Source organism: Lethenteron reissneri, chromosome 41 (assembly GCF_015708825.2).
Source record: "Lethenteron reissneri isolate LAM-NWPU_2019-01 chromosome 41, ASM1570882v1, whole genome shotgun sequence".
NCBI classification, from domain to species: Eukaryota; Metazoa; Chordata; class Hyperoartia; order Petromyzontiformes; family Petromyzontidae; genus Lethenteron; species Lethenteron reissneri.
In genome coordinates this window covers 9,490,656-9,503,744 of record NC_083819.1, presented here as the reverse complement: position 1 = coordinate 9,503,744, position 13,089 = coordinate 9,490,656, and the positions used below count along the sequence as shown (strand labels likewise).

At 46.4% G+C, this 13,089-nt stretch overlaps 1 protein-coding gene across 2 annotated transcripts in view; it reads left to right on the top strand.

Annotated features, from left to right (window-relative positions):
• The window catches only part of TTLL5 (tubulin tyrosine ligase like 5), a 102,678-nt gene that overhangs the window by 35,742 nt on the left and 53,847 nt on the right, over window positions 1-13,089 (top strand). For both annotated transcript variants that reach the window (XM_061568449.1, XM_061568448.1), the window contains exons 18-22: window positions 5,267-5,358; window positions 7,343-7,405; window positions 8,136-8,189; window positions 10,069-10,187; window positions 11,808-12,043. In XM_061568449.1, the coding sequence (XP_061424433.1) occupies window positions 5,267-5,358; window positions 7,343-7,405; window positions 8,136-8,189; window positions 10,069-10,187; window positions 11,808-12,043 (564 nt within the window). The remainder of the gene's footprint in view (window positions 1-5,266; window positions 5,359-7,342; window positions 7,406-8,135; window positions 8,190-10,068; window positions 10,188-11,807; window positions 12,044-13,089) is intronic.

Below are 13,089 nucleotides of genomic sequence, written 5' to 3'. Positions count from 1 at the left end.
ATGCACATACCTCCGTCTGTCCCGTGTGTGCGCACATGTGTTTGTATGTAGTACTGGTGTACACAATATATTTGCATGATTGATGATTGTATGTGCATGCCTGTGTATGTACAGTGATGCTTATCTGAACCGGTTCTCAGCCTCCCTAATGTCGACTCGGCCTCAAACGAGTACCTGGTACGGTGTGGAGTAAACATCGCCACTGGGGAGACAAAGTCGGCAAGGCGTGGTGCCGGCCATCCACCCCTTTGTGTGCCGTGCTGGCCTTCGTGTGTGCTACTCGCTAACAACACTTGCCCCAACGGTCTGTTAAGGCTATACGGGGGATCTTTGTCTTGTGCATGTGCTATCAGTGTGTGTGTGTGTGTGCGTGCGCACGCGTGTTCTGTGTTGTGATCCACGGGCGAGTGATTCGGGATGAAGTGCGGTATGCGAGAAGGACGTGCCTTTCCCACCAACGCCTGGCAGCGGCGCATGCCCTGCGTGGTTCTGTCGCTCTCGTCTGTGTTTGAACAGCGACGAGCATTCCTGGCGTTCTGCATTTCACCTTATTTTTAAACACGAGAAATGCATCTCCCAGTTTTTATTTTCTCAGAGCTGAAAGTCTGTAGCGATATTACTTACGTGATGCCATTGTAAGTGTCTAAAGGGTATTATACCTTTTTGAGCGCAGCGTGTATTTACCATGGTTATATGCCGGACTTAATTTCTTTGTGGTTAACTGGGAGATTGCACGTGGCCAGAGTGAGGGGTATACTGGATGTGGTGTGCCGGGTGTGGGAATATTTTCCTGCTCACCAACCTGGACAGTTCTGACTGAAATAAGTCACAAAGTGAAGCAGTGGCTTAGTGGATAGCACGCTGCGCTATAGACCCGGTGACCTGAGTTCAATTCCCAGCCATGGTTAACCAGTGGCGAGTCCTATATGAACTGGTCCTGAGCAACCTGCTTGACCAACTCGCACACTGATCAGTGTGGCGAAGTATGGCTTAACCCCCATGACCGACATGGCATGAAGAAGCTTTCATCTAGTTGTGAATTGACAAAATGTCTGAAAAGTCTTTCAATTATGTTAGTCCAAAGGTTAGCATAGCTATGCTTAATGGAGCCTTAAGCAGTTCTTGATCGAGTGGTGTACATTCCCCATGCCTATGACAGGGACCACATTGCCTCTTGGGCAGCGACTCATAACTTCCCTCCACAGAGCGACGCGACCTCAATGGGCGATTTGCTCAGCATGCTCCGATCCTTTTTCGCCAGGAAATGGATAACATCGTAGTGGTGATATCTGAACCTTTTCTGGCCCTCTACTGGGGTCAACTCAACCTTAAATTAGTACCATGTGCAGAGTATCCCCGTTCAGCAACTGGGAAGACAAATGCGGTCAGTCGTGACTCTGGCTCGCGAACAGCGCATGCCATTTTGCTCTGCAACACTAAGCGGAGGATCTTTGTAAGTGTGCATCTGCGTATGTGTCCGGTTTAAGCCATTTCATCATCAGAATCTTTATTAAGCCAGAGGAATCCGGATAGCTACGAAGTTATTTTTTCACAGATGTTCAGTAGGCGCGGGTAAGCAAGTTACATTAACAATTAAATCTAATAAAGGCTACTCGAGTAAGATAGAGAAAAGTTCAACAAGTCGCTAAAATTTCGATTTAAAGCTTTCGTGACTGCAGGGATTCATCTTCTTGGTTCTTTCGAAAGAACCAAGAAGATGAAGTCGCTAAAATATATGTAAATAAAATGAAAGGATTGAAGTACAAATGGCACTATTACAGTACAAACATTCCCAATGCTAGATTGGGCGAGACAGTTAAACAACAAAGACCATACCAAGACAACAGTCCTTTGCACACATTGCACCTTAAAATGTAACTATCAATGCCACGAGTAAGGTTCATGGTTTCAAATCATGGCTGCAAAATGTGGCTGTATCTGGCACTAATCTTCTACTTGAGGATTTTTTTTTTGTTTAAAACCATCTATCACTCGGAAAAATGCCCTGAGTAAGTTATCCAAAAGTGCCTTCCAGGAAATGTTTCCCAGCGTAAATTTGAAAAGTAAACAAAACAATAAATTACAAACAAACTCAGCATGTGTACACCCACGCACTAACAACATTAACAACTTACACCACTAAGTGGTGGTGATATGATTGCCACTTGGGCTAGGGTGGTGCCAGGCTAGGTGCACTTTAAGGCACTTAGAACGGCGACGGCTCACCAGGAGGAGTTATGAGTTAACCAAAAATTCTAAGATTCCGTTTATCGTCTTTTATTATAGAACTCGTTCATGAAGCATGTCTTCGCCAGGTAAAAGTTTTCAATAAATATTATCATGAACCTGATATCATTTTTTACAGTCCTTATTTACGATCAGACACTAACAACTACAAACATTTTTATTTTTCCGCCAACAAAAACATTTGGACGACTTGATTCATCTTGTTATTTAAAGATGTACCCATTGGAAACAGCTCAATTAAAATATTCCGTTATTTTTTTATTATAAAGAACAAAAATGCATGGACTTAATACTATGAGGGAAACTATCTTTTACCCTTTTCAAATTCAGATTTGAACATTATAAAAGGAGTATTTTTTTCAGTTCAAACCCGCTTTAATCCGAAATATCTAAAAAAACAATAAGCGATAAAACAATGGTTCTCGCTTAAATAGTATTTGCTGTTTAATGCTCTATCAAACGAAAAAAAAACGCAATCTTATATTTTGAACGATTTCTGAACAACACGCACAAACATGTTTATGGGGCACTTAAAATCGAAAAGTTGGGGGTTGTTAAAATTAAAAATCTCGGATGTTTTGATTTTTTTTCCTGTTGTTTGTGTCCTAAAAGCTACATATGTGCCAAATTTCAGCTTTCTACCTTGTTGGGAAGTACCGTAGAGGTTTTTGAGACATACATACGGATTAAGGTCTTTATTTATAGTGATGTTGGGGAAACTGCTGCTAGAGAGCGCCTATTAAATCCGGCACAACGCCCGAGAGGGGATGGTGTGGCGAGCACCACACCCGGCCGCCATTGTCTCACCAGTGCCAATGTTTAATCAGGTCCTGGGACGGCCCAGGACCTATTTTGATGTCACTTTAAGATGTTTTTTTGTTCATGTTTTTGTTTTTAGTTTGTTGCGGTTGCACCCGATTCAAGAGCCGAATGGCTCACAGGGCTATACCTAGTACATGAACTTGAACTTGAACTCGCTCCTGATGTTAGCCATGGCCGCGAATCGGGCTCGGGTCGCCGGGTTGGTAGCACAGCGTGCTCTCCACTACGCCAGTGCTCCCCATACAGGTGGACACAACAGAGACAGAGATCCCCTTACAGCCCTACAGACTGTTGGGGCGATTATTGTTATTTAGAACCTATCAACACACACAAAGACAAACGTCCCTCATATAGCCTTTAACAGACTGTTGGAGCAAGTCCAGTTAGTAGCATCTATGAAGGACTTTAACAGACTGTTGGGGCAAGTGCAGTTAGTAGCACCTATCCATTCTGGCGAATTGCCCGATGATGCTGGATGAAATTACCAGCGAAACGTCGTACTCAAAAATTGTAAATGTTGTGGTTTCACGCTTCAACACACCGGTGTGGGGCTAAAGAAGTGAACTATTTGTCTTTTGTCAACGTGACACTTTTTTTGCTGATTGGCCGTGTCGGGTGGTGGAGGGTTACGACACATTTATAAATAACGCGATCTAACCCAAAAACTTGATTATGAGCACCTATGAAGGCCGCCACAACAGACTGTTGGGACAAGTGCAGTTATTAGCACCTATGAAGGCTGCCACAACAGACTAGGGCGTGGGTGACCAGCAACATGCCAACCGTCGTTGTCTCTCTAGTGACGACCTTTGCAAACCACACCAAGTACTCAGTTGAGGCTGAGTTGACCTAGGGGAGGCCCAGGACTGGTTCAGACAATGATTACTAGTATTGGCTGCGAGTGGAAATCAAACTCGGGGAGCCAGATTCATCGTGCAGTGCGCGAACCACTGCGACACCGCTCCGCACGATACATACGAACAGCAAAGACGTGTACGCACCCGTGCACCCTTGCACAGGAATTTAGGTTAAAGGTTAAACACCTTTGTCTTCAAGGAATTCAACACATTGCAAAAAGATTAGTGTATGCATGTAATCTCAATGTGACCGCTTTCCAAGATGCTGTCCAAAGTAGGGCTGCACATGCCCTTAAGCAAAAGGGGATATGATTGCAGGTTTGAGAGAGAGCGAGAGAGGGTGCATGGAAGTCGTGGGGACTCAAAGGCAGAGGAGGAGAGAAAGAAGGCTCTTTGCTTGGACTTGACCAGGGGGCAGAGGTCGCAAACGGGTTTTGATTCCTTACCCGGCCGCACCCGGCCACACCAGGGTCGCAAACGGGTACCCGTACCCGGCCGGGTACAGGTAGCCGGGTATCAGGTAGGGTACGGGTATCGGGTACCCGGTTGTGACCTCTGCCAGGGGGAGGAAGTTAGCTGTGCGGATGGCTGGGGGGGGGGAGCTCCAGATATCAGGAGCAGTCGAGGAGTAGGAGGAGCCACCACCCACTGAGCTGAGTTCGACTTGAGGTTTTGCATTGAAGCTTTGGTTGCTGGAGCGGAGGGGAACTTAAGAGATAAGAGAGAATGTGTGTAGAATTTCTACTACAGTGAAGGCAGTGTAGCAATTGATGCTAGATTGAATTTGTTCCCAACGGAGTGGTCTATGAACGTTGATCCTTCCCCCGACACGATGGTCCACGTCTGTGAATTGGTGGCTCACGTGGGACTGGGAAACTCCCAAACCAGCTGGGCAGGACAGCAAATGGGTTCAATGAAGTTGTATGTGCTGCCCTTTGAGTGTTATCCCCTCATCCAGCAGTCGATTTACAAACGGCTGTACATGTACACATGTAATAATAATGAACTGCGTATGTGGTTTTTCCTCTGACCTGTCATCTCTCTTCGCTTCTGTACGCTTCTCTCATTTCCCCTTGTCTGTCCTGCTTGGCCACCGCCACCACCACCACCACCGCCACCACCACCACCCTTCTCCACACATTCTCATCCAATAATTTTGTCTCCCTCTACCCCCCTCCTCAAAAAACAACCGAAACAACCCACACGCACCACCACCCTCCTGCTTTCTACCACCACCACCTTCCACTGCCCTCCACCACCTCACCACATCACCCTCCATCTCTCAACCACAAAACCTCTTCCTGCTGTGGACCCCCCCTGCCCCCCCCTGCCCCCCCCAGGTGAAGGTTCTGCGCCGTGTGCAGGAGGAGTACGAGCGCAGGGGTGGGTTTGTCCGGATCCTCCCCACTCCCCACTCCTGGGAGCTGTACAGGTTTGTGTGACCCCACTGGGAATTTGGTTCTCTAGCCGATGAATAGAATAAAATGACGGCGGGGAAAAAACGTTGACTTGTCAGTTGACCAGCGTTGGTTTAAGCCAGGGGTCGGCAACCTACGGCTCCGGAGCCGCATGCGGCTCTTTACGGGCTGCTTCTTGACGATATGTACGTGAGTACAGTATGTACTCAGATGCATTGCGGCTCTTGAAATACTGAATTTTGTACCGAATTGGAAAGAAATGGCTCTTCTTGTTATTTTGGTTGCCGACCCCTGGTTTAAGCAAAGCCTGTCGCCACTGGCGAGACACTGAATGTCGAAACCGGTCGAGAGGGCACTTGTTCGTAAAGACGAAATTATTTGTAAACTTTATTCTTGGTTCTTTCGCTAAAGTCACCTAGAAGAGAAATAATAAAATAATAAAAATAAAACAATAAAATTCTCACGATGTTTCGATTGCAGCACAAGCAATCGTCATCAGCTGTGAAAACCACTTTTTTCAAATGTTCTTGCTGTGGTTTTCGCACCTTATGATGATTGCTTGTGTTGCAATCGAAACGTCGTGAGAATTGTATTGTTTTATTTTTTATTATTCTATTATTTCCCTTCTACGTGACTTTACCGAAAGAACCAAGAATATGAATCCCTGCCGTCACGAGAGCTTTAAATCGATATTTGAAAACAATTAAAATTGACCAGGTAAGGTCCACTGAGCTGTACAACTCTTTATCAGAAGCAACCTGGCCACAAATTATACCTCAACGAAGTGGCTTATCATGTGGACATTCATAGTAGCCAAATTATCTACACGCAATGATTCAAAATGTGGAGGGAAAAACCAGAGGACCTGGATAAAAATCCACGTGACCACGGGGGGGAGCAACATGCAAACTCTAATTATACAGACGTCAGGGTCGGGATCGAACCCACGACCTTCTGCACACCAGGCAAGGTAGTTAACATCACGCCACGGTGGCGCCCGACACAACCAAATGCCTCAAGGCCTTATGGCCGATGGGTTGTATAAAAGAAACACAAGTGTCCATCCATGTAAAAAACATACATGGATGGACACTTGTAGGAAGGCAAATTTTCTGGGTATAGTCATTTATATTCTCCACAACTACGAAAATTATTCATTATTTTGTTAGTCACATGTTCAACTCTGCATTGTAATGTGTTGCACAAGCAGCTGTGTTTTAATGAGTTGCTTCAGGACCTTTACGATGATTAATTCCGCGTTTTGTTGCTGTTGGTGTATTTATATTACCCAGGTCTCTCTTTGAAAAGAGAAATCTGATCCAAACGGGCTCTTACCCTCGTCGTTTATATAGAGAATGAGTGAGTGAATGGCTGACATTAATTATGATTAATATGATTCAGTGCAACTGGTCAAGTGGGCCAGTTGTTAGAGTGCAGCCCTTCATCACTCCGGGCCGATCAACAAAGTACCACTTTGTTGGATGTCAACAGTGGTTGTCCTGCCCCGCCATAAGAATGTGGAATATCCACCACGAGCTCATGCCTGAAAACAAGAGATGAGCATAGCTATGTGCTCGTTTGATTGGGAAACCACTTCTATATACAGGAGGTCGAGGGTTTGATCTCGACTCTGACGTCTGTAAATTTGGAGTTTGCGTCTCTTTCCCCCTATGGTCGTGTGGATTTTTCTCCAGGTCCTCCGGTTTTTCCCTCCACATTTAGAAACATGCTTTTAAAGTATATGGCTGCTATAAATGTCCACATGATAAGCTACTTGAGCTATCATTTGCAACCAGATGGCTTCTCAAAAGGAGCTATATAGCTCAGCGGGCCTTTCCTGGTAAAATAAAAATGTAGTTAATAGTTTTTATAGTTTACATTAATTAACCAACTGGACTCGTGATAATGGTGTAATCAGTTGTGCCGCTAGCAGGTCACCTGTGAGTCCGGATTAGCGTTGGTGCTGACCGTGTCCTCGTGTGTTTTGTCATCTTACAGTAACTTCATGGAGAATAAGACGACACTCAACCACATGCTGGCCACACGTCTCTTTCACAGCCGGTGAGAAGAGTGATTAAGTCTGTGCTGGGGCATATGGGCAGAGAACAGCATTATTTAGAAGTTACCTTGATATCCTGAGATTATTTTCGAAGCAATAGACTGAGCCTTGCTTGAGATTCAACAGAAGTCGAGATGTTGTAGGTAATTTGAATTAACAAGTTCAATAGTTTTAAATTGTTAGACTGCTTAAATGAGTAGCGATACTCGATGTAATTCACTTGATGGTTAGGTTGGTCAAGTGAACGTTGAAAGTTGTGCGTGAACTAATAGGTCGATAAAATGAGCATTGAGATCCATTGTCGATTAGTTGATGTCGTGGGGCATTTGAATGTTCATTGAGATGTGACATCAATGAATTTGTGGATGTGCCATTTAAATGAGCACTGACGTGTAGTGTGAATGAATTGCTGAATCGCTTGAAGAGACTTTGCCATTCTTTGTATGGACCTACGTCGAATAAGCAATGAGTCCTTGTCAGTGGATTGGTAAACCACTCGAATAAGCATTGGGATAAATCAATGTGTGGCTCAATTTAAACGATCATTCAGATTCACTGTAAATCAATTGATGGGCCACTTGAATGAGAATTGAGAGTTTGCGTGAATGCATCCCTTAAATTAATTCACGGATGGGTGATTGGATTTAGAGTACAAATTCTGTTTTAACGAATTGATGGATATGTCAATCAAATCGATTTGTTATCAATTTAATTCTCATTATTTATGCACAGGGCGGGAAAACCGACTGCGACGACAAGCATTCCCTCTGTAACGGGAAAAGCCAAGTGAGTGTGCGAAGAGATCACCATCATCACCATCTTCCTCAACATTGCTATCATCTTCATTAACTTGGCTAAGCATGGCTGAAGGCTGGTTTCATTGGCACTTCTGGTATGAACAATCGGCCATGAGTATCAATGGTGATTCCACAAGGCCAGCCAGGCCTCATGGGCCCTCTCTCCTTGACTGAACGCCACACTGGGTGCCATGCAGTCCAGCCCCCGACAATTCCGCGATTCTGCCGAGCCTCCGATCCAGTTAGGAATCACATTTGATGCTAAGAATTTAATGGAGATTTCAGGCGAGGAATCATGAAAATTTCCTGGCTGAAATGTAACGTGTGTGTACGTGTGCTTTTGTGTGGGAGCGATAGTGTACGAACTCAGCTTCCCAAGTTCGATTCCCGCGCACGGCCAACACCAGCGACGATAATTAACCGAACCGGTCCTGGGCCTCCACTCGGTCGTCTCAGCCTCAAATGAGTACCTGGTGCGGTGTGTAGTAAACATCGCCACTGGGGAGACAAAGGCGGCTGGGCGTGGTGCTGGCCACCCACCCTCTCGTGCGCCTTGCCGGCCTTTATAGGTGCTCGCTAACAGCACTTGCCCCAACAGTCTGTTATTGGGTATACGGAGGATCTTTGTCTTTTGCGTGTGCGGGCAGTGGCGAAAGAGTGGCTAGCACGCTGCACTACGAACCCGGTGACCCAAGTTCGATTCCCACTCATTGCCAATACCAGTGACGAATATCTTCATCGGTCCTCGGCCTCCCCTAGGTCGACTCAGCCTTAAATGAGTACCTGGTGCGGTGTATAAACAGCAGCACTGTGGTCACAAAGGCGGCCGGGTGTGGTGCTGGCCACTCAACCCCTTGTATGCCGTTTCGGCCTTTATAGGCGCCTTCTAATAGCACTGTGTATGTCCACGTGTATAAGCACGTGTGTTTATGTTTATCTTTGTTGGCTTGCGAGGGTGGTTCAAGGTTAACCCACATTTTTTTGTTGGTTCTTGCAACAACTGGCGACACCTGTGCACAGTGACGTCATGGCTGCGCTTGAAGCAGCTGGTGAATGGCATTTCACGTGCTGTGGGATCGCACTGTTGATGAAGTTTCTGTTAAAGGAATTGTCAAACAGCTGTGAAATACAGGTTGGCTCTACGGTGTGGTGGGTGGTGCGTGTATCTCGCGGAAATTAAATCGAGTTGTGTAATAAAAGATTCTAAAATGGACACAGGTCAGTGAACTGTGACGAGGGAGTGAACGCTGATGTCCTGAAATGTCTGTGTACATCTCCCAAAGAACGCAACGGTTTTGGTGTTGACGTGTTACACCACCGGGTTCCTGCCTACGTGTAGGAGGAAATATCCTGAATAATAGAGAAGGCTTTAAACTTGAGAGAAGGCTTTATTCACCGTTCTTACAAGTTTTCTCGAACAAAAAGTACAGGTTAACCTTCTGGGTAAGGATTTGCATTTGTGTGGCGCTTCCATAAATGCCACAGCAATTCAAAGGAACTTACATCACATCCCACCTCAACCATATTAGTTCTCTGCTGCAGTCTAGCCAAGGTGGCCCTTGAGCGGCAGATGTCCCTGTGCAGCACAAAGGTGTAAGCACTACCGTGCTGACCAGTGTGGGTTGGTAAAGACGGGAAGCTTAGACGTGGGAGCATAGAGGTACGGTACAACATTGTATTTCGTTGCCCTGACCTAATGTAATTTTCACGGAACAAAGACGGCCAGGCGTAGTGCTGTCCACCCAACCCCCTCATGTGCCATGCCAGCCTTTATAGCTGCTACTCGCTGACAGCACTTGCCCCAAAACGTCTCTTAAAGCTACAAGGGGGGTCTTTGTCTTTGCGTGATGTGCGCGCGCGTCATGCAGGGCTGTGGAGCCGGCTCTGCTGGGCGAGGCCTACGCCAGGCTCCACCTCTACGAGCGCAGGCTCCTCTCACTGGAGGCGCGCAAGCGACGGCGCCGGCAGCAGCGGGAGCGCACGGCAGGCACGGCATGCACGCAACGGCCACGGCCGCTGACGGTCGCTCGCCACCGAGTGGCGGCCGTGGCGACGTCACGGCGCTAGGTGCACTGTGAGGCCGCCGTCACGTGGAGTGTGGAAGGCTCACTGATGGCAGGCGGTCACGGGACAGACCTAAGTGTTGTGGGTACTGACTGAGATGACTGATATAGCAAATACACAAAAACAAAGGTCCCCCGTATAGTCTTAACAGACTGTTGGGGCAAGTGCTGTTAGCGAGCACCTATGAAGGCCGGCACGGCACACTAAGGGGTAGATGGGCAGCACCATGCCCGGCTGCCTTTCTCTCCCTAGTCGTGATGTCTTTACACATCGCACCAGGTACTCAATTGAGGCTGAGTCGACCTCGGGGAGGCCCAGGTCCGATTCAGTTAATTGTCACTGGTGTTGGCCGGGAGCGGGAATCGAACTTGGGTCGCCGGGTTCGTAGTGCAGCGCGCTAACTGCGACACTACCGCTCCCCTACAGTAAATACACACACATACATGCACATGTGTATGCACACAAAGAGGAAGATCTCCCATATAGCCTACATCGACAGATGGGGCGAGTGCTGTTGGCGAGCACCTCTTATATTTGGAATGGTACTCACATCGAGCTGCCTCTGTCTCCTGTGTGCTGATGTTTACTCGCTGAGTGAACCAGCATTGATCCAAGCAAGCCTCATTCTGCTGGGGGACATTGTATTCTAGATTTTAAGCTTTCGTGACTGCAAGGATTCATACTCTTAGTTTTTTCGGTAAAGTCACGTAGATAAAAAATTAAATTAAAATTAATAAAAATAAAATAATAAAATTCACGACGTTTCGGAGGCAACACAAGTCTCCGTCATCAGGTGGGACCGTCACAGCCAGATTTGCTGCATCAAGTGAGGCAGGGATTGCAAGATGCAAGTTCTTAAATTCCCCTTGTATTTAAGAACTTGCATCTTGGAATCCCTGCCTCACTTGATGCAGCAAATCTGGCTGTGATGGTCCCACCTGATGACGGAGACTTGTGTTGCCTCCGAAACGTCGTGAATTTTATTATTTTATTTTTATTAATTTAAATTTCATTTTTTATCTACGTGACTTTACCGAAAAAACTAAGAGTATGGACATTGTATGTTGAAACCGATCCAGCGTTTGCTTGTACTGAATCAGTGCTGCTGAAGTTCTGCACTTCCATAAGTCTGTGTTGTCGAAAGGTGGTGTTAGAATTATTAAATTGAGAGATGGGTATATAAAGGAGATATATTGTCTGCTTAGTTATATATGGCCTCGGGGAACACTAGGGCAGGTTCAGATATCACCTGCCATGTATGTTATCGACAGCAGGGAATGTAACTCGGGATTCCGAGCAGCACTACCCCTGATGCATGTATACGCACACATCCAAATAAAGCCTTTCGCGAGTTGTTGGGGCAGGTGTTGTTAACGACCACCTCTGGAGGTCGGCACGGCCAGCACTGTTTGAACAGTGCACCAGGAACTAATTTATGGCTGAGTAAATCTAGGGTAGTGCCAGGATTGCTTCAACACGAATGAATAAGAGCCACTGATTGGTGATTGATTGGTGATTGATTGGGGACTGCGCCACTCGGCAGGTAAGCGGAGGGCGAGGAACAGGCGGCTTCCTGCTGAGAGAAAACCAACTTCCAGGAAGAGAACCTCAAGGGAATCCCCCCAAGAGGAGGCGGACGGAGAGGCGGAGGACCTTGATGCGGAAGACGAGGATGAAGAAAGCGGAGAAGATGACGAGGACGACGATGGTGACGACGACAGCGTGGGTGAGGAGCCGGTCGTGGAGAGGGTTGCCAAACAGAACGGATCGACAGCCAAGGTAGGCCTTGTGGTTGCGACTCCCCCGAGAGTTTCTCTGATGCGTCCTTGTTCTTGTGTTGTTCGGGTGCTTTAAACGATTAAACTATTTTTATTTTACAAGGTAAGGCCCACTGGACTAGATAGCTCGCTTTCAAAAGCAACCTGGCCACAAATCATAGCTCGACGAAGTGGCTTATCGTGTGTAAATTTATTCGAGCCACGTACTCAAACACATGTTTCTAAATGTGGAGGGAAAACCTTGTTCCTCTGCATACGCAGAGTAACAAGCCACTGGAATCATCTTGCCAAAGTCGGCCACCAGTGACCCCATTGATTACTCTATTTTCACGTTGTTACTGTTAAAATAGCTGCAAAGTAGTTTGATTACTTTTGATTATTACCTTTGAACATTTCCAAAGAGATTCCAGAAACCATTCCAAAGCAGAGATGGTTGTTGTTGGCGACTTTGATTAGTGTGAAGACTTAGTTATTTCTGATCTCTCGTGCATTTATCTAAGACATACTCACCAAGTCTCAAGACTTTTTCAGGAGGGCCCTGCCAAGTTTCCACAGGAAGGGGCTCTCTTGCTCTGTCTGATCCCAATCTAACAACTTGCAGGTATTTTCACAGCATTGTGATGTTTGGCCAGTGCCAATAACATTGTGTGGTCTTTTGGGACCTTAATAACCAACATATACAAATCACAATACAAACCATGAAGTCTTAGCACACTGTTAGTTTATTGCAAGGTTGAGTCACCCTCGTATTTTGGAAAGTAGAAGTTAGAATCGTGGTTGGGGCCCAACTCACCACTGGTTATATTCTCTTGGAACGTAGAAGATAGAATAGTGACGGCCGCAAGCCTGATGTTGCCCACAAAGGCTCTTGGAGTGATCCACTGAGAGATATGGCCGGATACAGATTAGCGAGGTGAAACGGCGAGCTAGAGACGAGACAGCTGTAGGCAAGAGATCGAAGTTAGTGAAAAGAAGTGAGATAATTCTAGGTTGAGATACCTGGACACAAGAGGTGCGGATTGGTGATGACATTACAAGACGTTATGA